A 16,335-nucleotide genomic window follows, 5' to 3' on the forward strand; every position below is an offset into this window, starting at 1 on the left:
ACACCGTTTCACGGACGCTTTGCATTGTGCACGGATTATACTGTAACAGGAAATCATTTCCTAGGACATGATTGATCAATTTGCTCACAGATGACTCTTTTGTGGCTGCACATCATATTAAGTGGGACGTTCTTTAGCACTTAGCGGTTTCATGGGAACGTTCCCCCAGAAGGAAATTAAAAAAAAGGTGAGAAAAGGTAATCTAAATGCTAATTTCTGGTAATTTTGTGATAGACGCACCTTGGTCATTTCCTTTGATGACTGCAAGAGAAAGACTAGCATATTCCCTGGTGAGTGGTTCAGTTATGAAGTTAACCTCTGTCCGGACATCTGAGTAGCAAATGGCAGACTGGGAATGAACAGCAAGGATAATGTGATATCAAACAGTCTATTTATCTGCATACTCCGCTTACCTTCCATTAGATCACCAGCCAGCCCTGATGAGATCCTATTCATACACTTCATGAAGGCATGTTTTTCCTTTTGTCTAATTTGGTTGCTTACAGGTTGCTATCCAGGACAACACAATGAAAACCAGGACAACAGATGATGGGACAAATTGCTAGAATTTGGGTAACCAGTGATTGGCAATTTATCTGGCACCATCTAAATTGTCCTACTGCAGCATTCCTCAGTTTCTTTTTGACCATCACTGTTGACTGTTGACAGGTGTGCTATAGAGTTAAAACCTGTGCATCTTTTCAGTACACAGCTGGTTCACTGTGCCCATGTCGACATCTGCTGGTGACGTACAGTACTGCCATCATGTCTGGTCTCCTGCGGGAGCCAACACTCTCATTGCCATGTACTGCAGGATGCATATGATGCATACTTAATGTGCGTACAGCAATGCACGAGCACACCGCTGGACAGAGGCTTCTATGTGCATGAAAGTGCATGAAATTAAACAGCTTCATGAAATAGTATGCGGATGGCATTTAAGTGATTCCGACTTTAACATCTGAATTCAATGTTTGTCTGGAGCTCCAGTGAGGTAACCTCTATAGTGCCCTCTGGAGGACTTGTGGATTTAAAACTGGTCCAACATGAGAGGTTATGACACTATGTTGAGCACTACTTCACATTCCTTCCTGGTGTCTTCTAATTCTCGAGGCTCCTCCAGAAGGCATAATGTTAACCTTACCATTGTAGCAGCTAACAGCACTGAAGTTAAAGACAGAATGACAACCAAGCAGAGAAAGACAACTCTGTACACTTCTTACTGAGTGACTAGCAATCACCATTCTTTTTAATATTCATTCTGACAAAACATGTCTTCGGTGTCCTTGTTTGTACATACTGTTCTCTGGAGGTACCCTCTATTTAAATGTGAAAGACTGAAACTTCTCTGAAATTACCATTAAATTAAATTAAGATTACCACTATTAAGTTAACCTTAGCATTTATATTAATTCTTAAGAGTACAATCATTTAATGATGCAATACAAAACGTGACCACTGGCAACAGGAAAGGCAGAGGGCTGCAGGCACAGTAATGTCTCTGTTGTGATACAAATACAAAAATATCAAGAAAAATATGAAAATTAGGTCCTTCAAAATTGGATAAGAAAGGATCATACAAATGAATGATAAAAACATCTAGTCATCTAGTTGTTCTTCATCTGCCCAGAGCTTTGTCCAAGTTGGTCTTGATAGCATCCAGGAAGTCTGATGTGTTGATGTAATGTTCATTCAGCTTGCAGCTGCAAGACCACAGTAGGCGGTTTACAATTACACAGTAAGTTATAAAATCATTGTGTAAGAACATCAAAAAAGGAACCTAATAACACAACACACACACTTTACATAACGTTTACTCACTTGGCCAAGCCATGGATGCAACCGGCAAGGTCCTTGGTCATCAAACCACTTTCCACCGTTTCCACACAGACCTTTTCTAAAGTGTGGGAGAACCTGGAGGGCGACGATGTGAAGTGGCAAATAAGTACAATGTGTGATTAAATAAACATATGTCACATGAGTAAATAACACTAAAAATCAGGTAACATACTTTATCAAGTCAGGGTTTCCATCCAGTTTGCCTCTGTGCTCCAGCCCTTTGGTCCAAGCAAAGATGCTAGCAATGGGGTTGGTACTGGTTGGTTTTCCCTACAAAGACAAGAAAGGGCTCACATTAGTTACTGAGGCATGTGGTTACTTTGCATGCATATTTCTTGATGCTACTGTTAATGGAGACAGTAGTGTCCTGCTTCTTCTGCCATGGATTTGCTCAGTGGAAAACGTATAAAATGGCAGGTCTCCATCATCAATTTATCACAAAATGACATAACATTGAACACATTTAGCCAGTTATCTGTGTGAATAAGAAAAGTACCCCACCTAACAGGGCTGAACAGTTATTTCAAATATTATAAAACTTACAATATGGCTAAGGGCAATATTTTTTGGATGAAGAGTGTTACAACATACCATTACAACATGACATTTTTTTGCATTTTCTTTTCAGTGAAAATGAAATGCGAAAATAATCTATGATCTTGACTTCTATCACAGTATAATCTTTCTGACGCTGTCCAGCCTTACCACCTAATACAACTGACAGAGACATCCTACACACACCACCAAACACTGTAATTAATAGTTTATTATTTTAATATTTACAAACAAGAAAAAAAATATTAAGAGTCCATCCTGCTCTTTTTCACACTAGTCCCTTTTCCTGCTCTTTAAAACAACTTTCTTGCCTTTTTCAAAATTCTGCAGTAGGCAAAGAGAAGCTCAGAATGGGTGCAATTACGATTACACTAAAGCCGTGGGAAGCCCAGCTTGGTAAGCTTTATATTTCAGTGCACTTCTATCATTTGAATAATTCATTAGCATGAAAGTTTCAAACTGGCTTCAAACACAGAGTGTTTGTAAAGTAAGTGGAGGATCTTACAAAACTTTTGGGAAAGCTCATTTGAGTCAGGGTTACCAGACAGTTTCACAGCATGTAGTGTTTGGCATACTTACGTCAAGAGCTCCAAACCATCACAACTTCAAAATAAATTTTATCTCAAACCTTAACACCATGACTCAAGTCTGAGTAAGTCCAGTAAGAATCTGGCAAAAATGTCATCACTTTGCAAACATTTCCTCATTCTCAAGGTCTAAACATCAGACTAGTTCCAACAAAGGTAAAAGTACAAGCACACACACATTATTTGCTCCTAAAGTAAAAACACTCTCAGCAGTGTGACCTGGTCCTGGTGGACCTTACCCTCTGGTGTTCTCGATAGTGCCTGGTGACAGTGCCGTGGGCAGCCTCGGCCTCAATAGTCTTTCCATCAGGGCACACTAGTACTGACGTCATGAGACCTAGAGAGCCAAAACCTGGACAGAACACACAGACCAACCTGTCATCACAAGGCCATTCGGAAGCCCTAAAAACAAAACTGAGACGTAGCACAGAAGAGAAAACGGGCCAATACAACAACTACTACACTTACCCTGAGCAAGAATGTCTGACTGCACATCCCCATCGTAATTCTTGCAGGCCCAAACAAATCCTCCAGAAGACTTCAGGACCTGGGCCACCATGTCATCAATGAGACGGTGTTCATACCAGATCTTCAGCTTGTCAAACTCTGGCTTGTATTTCCTGAAAAAAAGACAGAAAAATGAAAATGTCTGAGGTCTCCTCGGCGATGACCATTATATTCAGTGTCAAGTCTGAACCCTTATCTGTTCAGCGTCTTACTTCTCAAAGATGTCCTGGAAGATGTCTTTGAAGCGCCCGTCGTAGGCCTTGAGGATAGTGTTCTTGGTGCTCATGTACAGAGGCCACCTCTTCTGGATAGCATACTGGAAGCAGCTGTGAGCAAATCCACTGATGGACTGGGCAAAACACATAATATTAAAAAGGTCCAGATATGAAAAATAAGAAATCACATCACAGAATATTACATAAACAAGAGAAGGCATTCACACGTCTAAATGATTTACCTCATCAGTGTTGTACATCCCCATCCCACAGCCCCCTGAGGTAAAGTCATACACATCCCACTCCTTCTGCTGGGCTCCATCAGCTGGGGAAAACACAATCTTGAACTTGCCAGGCTGGTTGACAACAAAGTCTGTGGCCCTGTACTGTGAGATTAAAACATCAAACCTGGTATGTGAGACTGTTCTTCTGTTATTTTTAAAAGAGCAAACACACATTTGCATTTCTTACCTGATCGCCAAAAGCATGCCTGCCTATCGTTATGGCTTGTGTCCACCCGGGAACAAGGCGAGGGATGTTTTTACAAAGTATTGGCTCGCGGAAAACTGTGCCGCCCAAGATGTTCCTGATGGTTCCATTGGGACTCTTCCACATCTTCTTGAGCTTAAATTCTGGGGAAAAAATAGAAATCATAAATTTAGTAAAACACAAAGTAAAGATCCAGCACAGTTTCCATATAATTAAACAAGATGAGTCGAACTTACCCTCAACTCGAGCCTCATCCGGGGTGATGGTGGCACACTTGACAGCCACGTTGTATTTCTTAGTTGCCAGAGCAGAGTCAATGGTGACCTGGTCATCTGTCTGGTCACGGTAGGGCAGACCCAGGTCAAAGTACTTCAGCTCGACGTCAACATTGGGCAGGATAAGCTGTACATGTACAGGATGAAGATGTGTTATGTGTATGAGGACAACAGTGCACAGCAGCAACACACACACACACACACACGTAGCGTTTTGGATGATGAAAACCCATATGCCTACAGCTTCTCTCTTGTTTAATGAACTGAAAAGCCAGTCTTCCTTTACCTTCGCCTTGATGAACTCCCATATGATGCGAGTCATCTCATCTCCGTCCATCTCCACCACCGGCTGGTCCACCTTGATGCGTCTTGTGGCATCTGAAACATTTAAAGTCACAGTTACAGAACATGTTTACAGTGTTGTTATGACAACCGTGACAGCTGCACACACCGTCATGGTCGCCAGTCATGATATGCACGTTTCGTTTTAGTGATTTAGACTCAATCCACTGCCTTGGATTATTATTTTTGGTTCTTGAGTTCATCTGGTGTGATGCGCGACTGTTCCTGGTCTCGGGCAGGAGTCTTGTTCTCACGTCTGTTTGGCAAAGCTCATCAACAAGTCTTCTTGCCTGTGACACCTGTCTGCACTGCCCCACACCCACACACACACACATTTTGTTTTATATCCCTCTCACTACTCTGTTATGCAGAGCTCGTCCTTGCTGAGACAGTAAAACTCCACCAGATATTGTGACCTTGTGATTGCAGGGCGGCTCCGATAGCAGTTATTACCTGTCGAGCCCTTATTGCACCTGGAGTGACATGGCGGGACACAATGGTACAAAGTGCTGTGTTACCTTGTACCTGCGACACACAGAAGCTCCATGAACCTGCTGTGGGCTATAAATACATCAACGCTCTCAGCTTTCACATCTACAATAAATCATGTACATTTTAATGAGGATGAGTCATTTCATTATTGTTCTGTTGGTTTCTCACAGCTTAGGGGTGTCGGTTGGGTTGTTTTAACTGCGTTTCGATGAATTTTAATGCATTTGCAATAGAATAGATAGTCTTTATTGTCAATCGAGTGCTGAATGAAAACACTTCAAATTTAATAAGTAGGGTTTTTTTTTATATTTGTTTTACTATTGTCACGGTATTCATTGATGGCAGCTCGCCAACTCGTCAGCCACATCGACTTCCTTTTTGTTTTCCCCTGCCCCGAACGACTTAAAACTCATTTCATTACGACACTCGCTCTGTCCACACTGTACGTTACACGGCCATGTGACCACAGTGATGCTGAAAATACGAGCGGAAGTAAATTTTGAGTCATTTAGTCGCGCTTTTGGTCGACAGCTGACTTACAGTTCCTCCGCTGGAGTCTGTGAGGGCAGGCGGCGGCCGGTGAGAGCACGGCGGGGTTGTGCGAAAGGGCAGCAGCGGCACATCTGGACGCGGCCGTCAAAGCTTTGATGTAACCCGCCATGTTTACTGCGACTGGCGAGGTGCTGTCAGTGTGAGGTGAGACCACTGTCACTGCAGCCTGGCAGCCTGTGTTCAAATGAATGAACGACAGACCGGTGGAACCCGGTAAACTCGTGACGCTCCTTTCTTCCTCCTCCTCCGCCACTGCAGCTTTTATGACGAGTTGCAGTGTCAACTTAGAGGCAAACCGCCACCTGCTGTGCCGGAGTCCCTGCACAAAGTCATGAGGTAGATAAAAAAATATTTAAACAATAGTATCACTCATAAATATTCCACTGCTGCTTTCTGTGTGCCCACGTAGTTCTAGCCCATCTCCCGATGTTCCCAGAGGATCCTACTCACAAGGTCCCAGTCCCTCGATCAGCCAATCAGTCTCTTGAGTCAGTTCGATCCCTCCTTTCCCAGGACTTTGGATCATGCAGGAGCATATGTTCACATTCTCTTTAAATTCAGAGCACTCATATGATATAGTTGTCTTGGCAGTTTTATTTAGTTCTGTGTGGACGAACATTGCAGTCTAATTTATTGTGTCTCCTTCCCTGTTTCCTCTAATGCACCCTGTAATATCCAGCTGATATCCAGCCTTGTCCCATCTGTCCTGCCATGTCCTCCTTATGTCTCTGCTGAGCATTGCCTGAGCTTCTCCTTTAATTTAAGTTATATTAAATAGGCTATTTAGATAGATAGATCTACTTTAATGATCCCAGGCTGGGAAATTGGGGATATGCCATCTCCCTTGTTAATAAAATCACCAAAGTGCATCCCCCTTGTTACCCTGCCGTCTCTCCTCTCCATCTCCTCCTATCCCAGAGTCCAGAGGAGCTGTTTAGTATAATATGTTAGTTTAGCCGGCCTGATTCACAGATCCTTTATCTGACTGAGGTTTGTGCAAGTTAAAACCTATGGCTAATGGATCATTAGCCTAAATGTGCGGTGAACTGATAAATCCATGGAACTATCTGTGGTTCTGAGGCAGCTGATGGCTTTGTAATTGCACCTTTATGTCTCAGTCCTGTCCACTTTCTTTCAGTTTGGGATGTATATATGTTGTTGTGTGGCTTTCATGTGTGACTAGTAGCAAAGTGTATTTGCAGAGACACACTCCTGCCTGCATTATTAATATTTCTGTGATCATTCAGTAGTGTCTGTGAAAATACATCCCAAGATTAAGCCACTTCTGTAACAAAATATTTTGGGGGACACATGACTACAGTTAGTTAGTTATAGTTATAGTTAGTTGTAGTTTTTACTATAGATGTTTGGTATAGGGTAGGTGCCCTCATGGGGACATCTTCCTTTATTAAAAATGAACCCCTGTCACCTACTAGGTGATCTACATCATGTTTCATTCCTGTTGCTTTGGGTTATTTCACCTACTCTTTCATTTACACCCAGCTTGGGTCGAGCACTCTGACTGCAACGACACCAGCATCGTGCTGAGCAGATGCTGAGGGCAGCTGTGGCCTAGAGGTCGAAGAAGTGGCTTGTGACTGGAGGGTTGCCGAGCGCCTGACAGTGGCAGCCCACTGCTCCTGTGTGTGTGTGTATGTGTGTGTGCACAATGTGTGTTCAACCAAGGATGGGTAAAATGCAGAGGAAAAATTCACTGTATGCAAAAAAATATATATATATACTGACAATAAAAAGTTCATTCTTAAAAATTCCTCTTAAAGTGTGCTAGCTGAGTAGACTACAGTGAGTTCAGGTTCAAGTTGGCTTCAACAAGTCTTTCCTTTCAGCTCTCACACAACATGCAGTCTGTCCAGGCAGCAGTCTACTCCTGGTTTTCACTCTGCTGTCCATGAAGAATGTGACTGGACTGGAAGTGGGAAGACATTTATATGTAGAGACAAAATTCCTCCCAGAGTTTAACATTCTTCTGCATGTTAAACCCCACCCTCCCCCACTTAATTATAGCTAATTACTTTTATCCTGTTGACCACCGCGATGAGGACCCGCTATGAAAACACAGTTTGGTCTGAAAGCTTTTTATCCACTGTGTGGACACTTAATGCTTTTTCTGAATCTGCTAACCCGAACCTGGCCTAAATAGAGGACTGGATTAGCAGGCAATACATTTCTGTTTAACATGCAAACTCATTTAATGTATTTCTTTCCATCCTGATATGAAATGGTAAAAGATGCTAATACGGGGGACTGAGCTGGTCAGTCATTTCCTGTAACGCGTGGTTCATCTGTCAAAACTAAGAGAGCTGGTATCTGCCACGGCTGCAGAATTATATAAGTTTCTAAACATGTTTTCTTATGAAAAGTTTTAAAATTAAAATGACATTTTTATGTGAACCTGCGTTTAAATTTACATCTCGATGCTCGTTGTGCCAGAAAATCCCAAAAATGCTCAAAATCCAAATGATAATCTGGCAAGGTAAAATAAAAAAACATAACAAAACAAAACAAAAAAAAACAAACAAAAAAACAAAAAACAAACAACAGGACCTTCATCTTCACCAAAAATGACTTCCCATTCACTTTTACTGAAATGTTTTTACAGATAATAAACACACAGATAAACAAGTAGGACAGAAAACATAACATTCTTGGTGAAAATAATAACATATAACATAATAATTGGTCACTTAATCTCCATTAAAAGCATCTCCTTATGATATAAACCTCCTAATCAAACCTAAATGTAAAAGTGATAATCCAGTCAATCAGTAACAACAGGATGGCATGTAACAGACAAATTAACACAGTAAACTTTCACCTTAGTAGGAAATTTCGGGAAAAATAAGATTTTCTTAAAGGCACTTGGTATGAGACACACAGGACATGAGGGAGACAGGGCACCTACAGATTACAACAACAACGTTTTGCACATAAATTAAGGTAATACATAACATACACAAACATAATACACACTATGAAACAAAAGTTGTTTCTGACATTTGCTGAGTATCCAGATGAAAATCCATGATAGGTCCTAAACTAAACCTGCTTTATATCGAACTTCTATAAAAATATAATAAATAATCAAGTTTGTGCAAGGATGAAAAGTGTCAATCTCAATTTTCAACACAAGTTCAGCACTGGATAAGCAGAAAAAGAACAAGAAACCTTCCTCAACCACCCCCTTAACAGAAAGTTTGCAGAAAATACTACAAGATGTGTAATTATCTGCAGATAATGTCTTCACATTGACGAAGCTTTTCCTCGCCTTTCTGAGGGAGAATCAAGACTGTGAGTTCTAAGTGGTGGCTGCCACTGAGCCTTTCTTCTCAGTGAAAAAGCTCCTCAGCAACACGACTTGACCAATACCGATGACAAACAGCAGGACGGTTTCTCCGATGGACCAGTAGGTCACTCGCTCGAGGAGATGCTCTGCTTTCGTGCGGTCATGCGCCTCTCTCAGCCTGTACCATGTCTGCGAGTCAGCCACCACCTTCAGGATCTCATGGATGGAGACGCAAGAGGACTCCAACTGAGAGCAGAAAGATCAACACAGTTTAATCAAGAGCACAGCAAAGGCCCTGGGCAACACAAACAGTAGAAGGCGGCGCACATGTAAGCAAACATCCACTCTGGATCAAATTCACTTCAACCTACACTTTTTCTGCAAGTGTCAGGAACTGAAGTGGCAAAAATGGCGCATATACTTTACACTATCCGATAAACTGTGGTAGAGTAGAGTTTACAGTATCCATAACTAGGGAGCTATGAATGTAGGCTGACCTGTTCAGTCTTATGTTTTATTATGTGTTCTGAAAGCTGCAGCACTTCTAATAAAATAGCTGACTTTTCTAATTCCAGTTTGTCAAAACTTTAAACTTACTGACTCTGCAAAGAGGGGATGTTACCACCTCTGAGTGTTTCAGGTGGGATGACCAAAATAGCCATAAAATAACAATATTTCTGTGATAACTGTATCCCTAATGATATGAAAAAATGTTGAAAATTTCAGGAATTAACAATAGCTATCTGAGCTCTTCTTGTGGGTGTTTCGGTTCTCCCCATACTCAGCTGGGCGCTTCCTGCTTGAGGTCTTCTTGCACTTCTCACATATGTCTGTGGTTTGTTGTGCAATGTGATCTTCTGTAATGAAGCCATTTCCACACTACCTAAGTCGATTTTTGCTTTTTTAACAGTGATCTGCCTCAGTTCACTTATACCCTCTCACACACTGGAGGGAGCAGCCAAGTGTCACAGCCACAGTTTAAAGGTTTTCCCTTGTTGAGCACCTTCAAACTTCAAATGCGTCAGACCTACCTGAGTCAGCGCTGTAGCACCTGTCATGCTCTGAAGAAGAGGTTTCTCATCTCCATGGCGGAACTCCAGGTACACTATTTTATGCGTAAAAGTGGAGAACTCATTGCTAAAGCAGACCTTGTAGACGCCCTTCATAGCTGTGGTGTGAGAGAAGCTGTCATACTGCTTCTTCTTTTCGTTATACAAGACATTGTTTTGAGGATCAGTGACAAAACAGTCCACGTCATAGTTTCCTCCTGAAATGACCTAAAAGATGAGAAAACACACAAGCCAAAGGCATGTGTGGATTACAGGTCATATGCATGGCAAAACAGTTGGGACACATGAAACATTTGTTGTAACATATGGACAGTGCAGTGTTCAACCTCTTCTAACGGGCTATGCAACAAACCAGTTAGGCGGGTATCAGTGGCTAAAGGGAAACATTTGAAACATTTTTTTAAATTTAATTGTGGTATTAAACTACGGGTAAAGGAATAAATCAGGCTGTCATTAGAGTTACCAAAAGGGCATCATACTAACAACAGTTTTGAAATTATGTAAAGACTAAAACACGTATGCTCTTCCTTTCCAAGAGCATGAGACAAACTACTCAAATAACTTAACTTCAGTAGCTTAGTAGCTTAACTTTAGCACTCTGCTTGTAGACACACAGAGTGAAAGGGACGGAGGTTTCACTGTAACTTACCTGGAAGTCTATGTCAAATTTCGTGTCTTTCTCTAGGTCCTCGTAAAAACATTGCTTGTCGTTGTCAGGGAGCTCAAACGTGAGCTCGGTCCCAAACACCACAAACACATTCAGCAGCAAACAGCCCAGTCCCAGGCACAGCATGGTGGAAACAGAAAGTGAACCGCTGCGAGTTGCAGATACTGAAGCAGCGATATTAACAGTTTTGTAGCTCTGACGTGGCACGAGCACGAAGAACTTCCGGGGCAGCTTTGTTTATTTTTTGGTTAAAAAATTTGCCCTCTTTTATGAAATCTAGATTATTGTCAAAGAAGGCCCAGTATAATCTCTGAATGTAAGACAAACCATTTTTAAACCCAGCTGAAGCAATGAAGCGAAAAACTACTGACATCAACCGACCAGTCATGAAGTTTATGTTTCAAAATAAATGTCCAGTATTTTAAAGTAGGTCAGTCCCTTAAGTCTTTTTGCTAATACAACAAAGCACTTTAATGTAACATATACATACTTTTTAAATCCAGAAATCCATTTAGATGTTAACCCCCGTGTACCCCCACTTTATAAAAGTACGGAAACAACAAAATTTGTGTCAGAATTTGTTGATAGGTTGCTATTAATGCACTGACGGGAGCAGCATTTTAATGTTGCTTAAGTGATGGTTAGTTTAATTTGTAAAATTGCATAATAATATGTTGCACTGTCACATGTGTCAAATGTGTGCGTGGGCGAGTTGTACTGCAGTGCTGTTTGTGTGTGTATGTGTGCGTGTGTGTGCGTGTGCGTACAACGCGTGCGTGCGCGCGCGCGTTGTAGGGCTACATAAACAGACTCTGTTGTACTGTAGTACTCCCTGCATGAGGGAGTACTACCTTCTTGATCAGGTGGTTTTGACAGAATTTGACATTTTCCCAAACACATAGTGCTATTCTAAACAAATTTTCTTAAACTTTAATTTTGCAATAATAAATCCATTTAAGCTTGTAGTTATGTAAGTCAGTTAACAACCGAAAATATGCAAAAATACGCAAAGATGTTGAGGAACTGCTTCGAGATTCATACGACGTGTCCTTATATTCCAGTACAGAGGAAGTTAACTTTTACTAGTGAGAATGTAATAATGGTGTACCTGATGTAACCTCTCATTGAAGTGGAAACATCTGTATGTCAGTTAAGCTTTGTTCCATCCTGACACATTCGTTGTGGCTGCTGTTTACTTTGTGGATATCCAGAAATGTCAGGGTAATAGCTACTTGAATCAGGAAAGGGCAGTTATTTTAGTGCTTCAGTTGTTCACAATTATGAATAAACCTGATCCACCCAAACCATGTGAAATCTCCTTATCAGGGCTTCAATTCAGGAACTTGTTCTCCTGTAAGGGAATTAGTTTTACAGAGAGCTTTTCATGTCACATCAAAAAGTACCATGAAATCAAACAACACACAATACAATAAAAAGGCAAATATAAAGATAACCACTACAAATTAAACTACATTTGATATTATTGTTTTCCTTTCCATCAATAGCAGCCATACTGGCCTGTTTAGGTGTCAGGCTGGGAGAATGTGGACCAAGGCCAGACTGGATGGAAAAACAGTCCTGATCAGTTGAGTGCAAACGCTGGAACTGGGACTGAGATGGTCTTGGATATCGCCGAGAGAAATGAGACCCACAGATTTTATTTATTTATTTTTACACATACTGTTGTTCTTTGAAGGCATTTAGTGTTGCACGTTGTGACTATCGCACTGACTTCACATCATGACACACACACACACACACAGTTTCTGCAGTGCCTGACTCACTCGGGACATTGACATTATTGTCCCTCTACAATGTCTCTCTCACGTCATGCTATATTACTACATTTGACTTCATGCTTTGTCTTATACTCCATGCTATATATCATTCCCGTTAGCATGAACGTGTCCCAATACATTTGTGTATATATTTTACATTCTATTTTTTATTATGTATTATTATATCTATATTTATTTGTTAATACAAACATACATTAAGAATCACTACTTGATCATGTTGTACAGAAGTTTTAATTTGTGATTTTGTCTTTATTTTGTCAAAATGTATTATTGCAGTAACGTGGTTTGATGCTATATCCTTGTTTTTTAATGAGAAAATACTATCATACATTTATTTTATTTTTACATTCTGAAAACCAAAATGCTTAAGGGCCAAACAAGCTCTCATTTTTTCTTCATATTATTTGTGCTATACATTCCAAAAGACATTTAAGACTCAAACTGCCGCTTTTATTCGTGACATTTAACAACAGTAGCACAGTTGCCCAAATACAGTAAAAATGATTATATAATCAATCATTGCAGAAACAGAGCCATGAAAACCTGCAAGGCAATGCTGCATTTTCCCATGAACTAGAAAGGAAAGAAGATGAGAGTCTATTTGTGTGCAGGTTGAAGAGGCAGACTGTTGAAGTGGTGCTAAAGTGTTATGGGAAGTGGTCTTCTGTGCCTACAAGTATTGAGGGGATTGTTACTTTCCAGGGGAGAGAGGATCCTCCACCAGGTGTAGACAAGGGGTGGATGTCTCCAGACAGAGAGCAGTTAGGGAGCAGCCAACAGACCCAGAAGACCCGGCAGCTTACGGGGGGCCAAACTGTGTGCGCCTGTGTGTTGATCTTTACAGAGTGAATGTTGTTTGCTCTTTCATGACAGGGTTGTTTTTGGTGTTTTGTTTCTTTTATTTTATTGCCTTTTAGATAAAAATTGAACTGTTATCGGGATTTACTCAAATTGAACAGTACAGAAATACAGCATAATGAGAACCATAAGCAGTCTAATATTTCCAGCGAAAAACATCTGATTAAAAGTCATTTGTCATTTAAATGACAGGCACAATAAAACTGCTAGATATGTCTTTATGGATGGAAAGTGATGGCTGTAAAAAAATATCCACAAAAACAAAAACATATAGTCTTTTAGAGTTACTTCATAACCAGCAGAAGTGGGTTTTTTCCCCCCTGGAATATAAAATAAAATGGTATTTGTTGAAATAGCTCATGTTAAAGAGTAAATAATCCTTCAGCTGTTACACACACCACTTTTTTATGTTCACATGAAGCTTTTCAAATCACTTCCTATGAATTTTCATACACCTATCTCTCAGGTTGGTGTTGATCCATCTTTTTTTGTATCAAGACACTTATTACTGTGCAGTATGTTAAGCATGAGACATATTCTCCTGTTTGAAACTGTCTACTCACTGAGCTGTGATTAAAGTGTAGAAATGCCAAGGCTGCGTGTTTCTGGGTGTGAGAGTCATGTCAGTACGTTGGCATTGTATTGAAATTACTCACGTAATTTTTGTATTTCAGTTCAGCAGTTGCATCATACTCAGCTTTAATGGATTATGTCAGTCAGGCTGTATCATGTTAGCATTAACATTCTAGGAAGTGGTGACATAAAAGTTGCTCCTGCTTACGTATAAAGCGACTTTCTGCATGAATGTCTTACTTTAATTATTATGAGCTGTGCTGGTGTCCCAAACCAGATTGCGTTTTGAAGAAATACATCACAGAAAGCTGCCTAGTCGCTTTCTGTCATATTTCTGGGAAATGTGATTCAAAACCAGGTGTGCTGCCTGAAGGGAATCCACTGACAGACAGAAATGCAAAGACAAACCTTTCTTCTTTTCAGTCCTCGGTTCAAAGCAGGACTCAATGTAACCAACACTAGATCGTCTAAAAAAGGCTTAAGATCATTTAATTATCAACAAATCAGAGATGGATAGGTCATAATGCAAACTAAAGTATCAGCGTTGTTACTCAAGTTCCTATTTGACACTCAAAAATTCACATTTTGAAGCGTACAACCTTTTTTTATCAACTCGTACATCTTTGAAAAGTAATTTGTAACTTCAAAGCAAACATCTAAAGCGCAAAAATTATTAACAGTCTTCAACATGATCATCAATTATGAACTGAATGACTTAATTACCGGAAAGTCTCTCTGACTCAGATGCTGTCTCCAGTATGTGTAGATAATGTCATGCACATGCCCTTATCAGTTCTCCGTCCAACGGATACAGAATCAATAGCTGGGCTGGAAAAGTGATAAGGAGATGTGAGCGACCACAGCACCACAACAGCTATTGTATCTCCGTGACACTGTTGTTCAGAGTCCTGACAGGTTTAAAAAGTCCCCATCCATGGACCACCTGGAGCTGACATCTCTTTCCTGTCCAAAGTCCTGGCCCTGAAAGAGGAGTTCTCATGGTCGGGACGGATGAACTCTGTTGGTTCAGTTCCATCGTTCAGCCTCAGAAGAGGTAAACCTGTTGTGGATTTTCTACCATCTCTGCCAGCTGAAAAGCCGTTCAGATCCTCCTCACGCAACAAGAAACTAGTTACGCTTTCACCAGTCAAAGTGGGTTCCTGCAGCAGTTGCCCTTTGCTGTTTGACTACTGACAAACTTTTGAGACACACCCCATTGATGAGTTTTATTTCACGGCAGCCCCGCCTGGCTCAGAGGGATTTCACTGGCTGCCATTGGTTCATATTCAGAACTTGCCATACCTGCCCCCTGGCTTTTGTGGACTGGAGCCAAATACTTCTTCCAGTTGTCAATCATGAAGATATCAGCCAGTGGGATGAGAGAGGCCAGGCTCGGAGGGTGTGTTCCCCACAGGTGTGGCTGAGAAGCACATTCCAATATGTACATACCTGTCAGCTCCTCTGGTATTCGGCTGCTCCTAGAAAGACCTCTGTTGACCACTCGCTCTCCCCTTTCCTCCCCCTGGGGCCCCTGCAGAGGGAGAAGGAAATAACTCCCGCTTCAGGTGCACATATAACCAATTTTCTACCCATACTGTGAGCATCTGCAGTTCTTTCTTAAAGTATGCCACTTGCTTTCAAGTTCTGATATTCCATCCGGGAGCAAAGCCTTGGCATTGTTGTATTGTTGCATGTCACATATCCTATTGAAAAGTATTCTGGGAGCCACAGACTACCACAGTTGTATCTCATTATTCACTCTTATATGTGGAGTCAGTCAGCATACAGGTGCAGGCAGTGGCATGTGCTTTCCAACCCCCCCCAGCAAAGAACCTCAGATCATCTTTGGCTGTTTTCTCCCTCAGGAGGTCATAAAATCTTAACGAGAATATGTGTGGAGTATAGTTTTGTGTTGTATGCCCCTCTGGTATGCAGGCTCCTCTCTCTTCCATTTTCCTTAATGTTTTTCTCGCTCTCTCTTTTTCACCTCCTTTTATGACTTTTCATCTTGCAGAGGGTCCCTGTGTCTCTCTCCCTCCCTCTATCCTCTGTCTGAGCACAGAAGCAAACAGTGTGCACCTTAGGCAGTTGTGGAAACACAGGTTTGCAGCGTTCACTGGCCTAAAGCTGAGCAGAGCAGGCCATGCCATGATTACCTTAGACGAGTCTGTGCATGTGTTGAGCTGAATGAGAGCAGCTGCGGTGACTAAG

General features: G+C 41.2%; 2 protein-coding genes across 2 annotated transcripts; both read right to left on the minus strand.

Moving 5' to 3' along the window:
* Positions 1-1,219: 1,219 nt before the first annotated feature.
* LOC124054514 (isocitrate dehydrogenase [NADP], mitochondrial-like) lies at positions 1,220-6,100 on the minus strand. Its single transcript, XM_046380656.1, has 11 exons — positions 5,842-6,100; positions 4,754-4,845; positions 4,429-4,594; positions 4,175-4,335; positions 3,946-4,089; positions 3,701-3,837; positions 3,450-3,601; positions 3,221-3,333; positions 2,012-2,109; positions 1,822-1,914; positions 1,220-1,703 (listed from the first exon to the last, which is right to left on the minus strand). The coding sequence occupies exons 1-11, from the start codon at positions 5,960-5,962 to the stop codon at positions 1,619-1,621; spliced, it is 1,362 nt and encodes a 453-aa protein (XP_046236612.1). The 5' UTR covers positions 5,963-6,100; the 3' UTR covers positions 1,220-1,618.
* A 2,336-nt stretch (positions 6,101-8,436) lies between these two features.
* tmed3 (transmembrane p24 trafficking protein 3) lies at positions 8,437-11,094 on the minus strand. The gene is made up of 3 exons (XM_046380781.1): positions 10,877-11,094; positions 10,189-10,434; positions 8,437-9,403 (listed from the first exon to the last, which is right to left on the minus strand). Exons 1-3 carry the CDS (start codon positions 11,018-11,020, stop codon positions 9,170-9,172), a joined length of 624 nt encoding a protein of 207 aa, XP_046236737.1. The 5' UTR covers positions 11,021-11,094; the 3' UTR covers positions 8,437-9,169.
* Positions 11,095-16,335: the final 5,241 nt, after the last annotated feature.

Source organism: Scatophagus argus, chromosome 1 (genome assembly GCF_020382885.2).
Source record: "Scatophagus argus isolate fScaArg1 chromosome 1, fScaArg1.pri, whole genome shotgun sequence".
NCBI lineage: Eukaryota > Metazoa > Chordata > Actinopteri > Scatophagidae > Scatophagus > Scatophagus argus.

Coding starts and splice junctions, on each gene's coding strand:
- LOC124054514 (XM_046380656.1), bottom strand. CDS start 5,962: ATGGCGGGTTACATCAAAGCTTTGACGGCCGCGTCCAGATGTGCCGCT. Junction 2,110..3,220: donor ACTATCGAGAACACCAGAGG/GTAAGGTCCACC, acceptor TTGTCTTTGTAG/GGAAAACCAACCAGTACCAA. Junction 1,915..2,011: donor GGAAACCCTGACTTGATAAA/GTATGTTACCTG, acceptor GTCGCCCTCCAG/GTTCTCCCACACTTTAGAAA.
- tmed3 (XM_046380781.1), bottom strand. CDS start 11,020: ATGCTGTGCCTGGGACTGGGCTGTTTGCTGCTGAATGTGTTTGTGGTG. Junction 10,435..10,876: donor AATTTGACATAGACTTCCAG/GTAAGTTACAGT, acceptor CTCATCTTTTAG/GTCATTTCAGGAGGAAACTA. Junction 9,404..10,188: donor GTGCTACAGCGCTGACTCAG/GTAGGTCTGACG, acceptor TTCTGCTCTCAG/TTGGAGTCCTCTTGCGTCTC.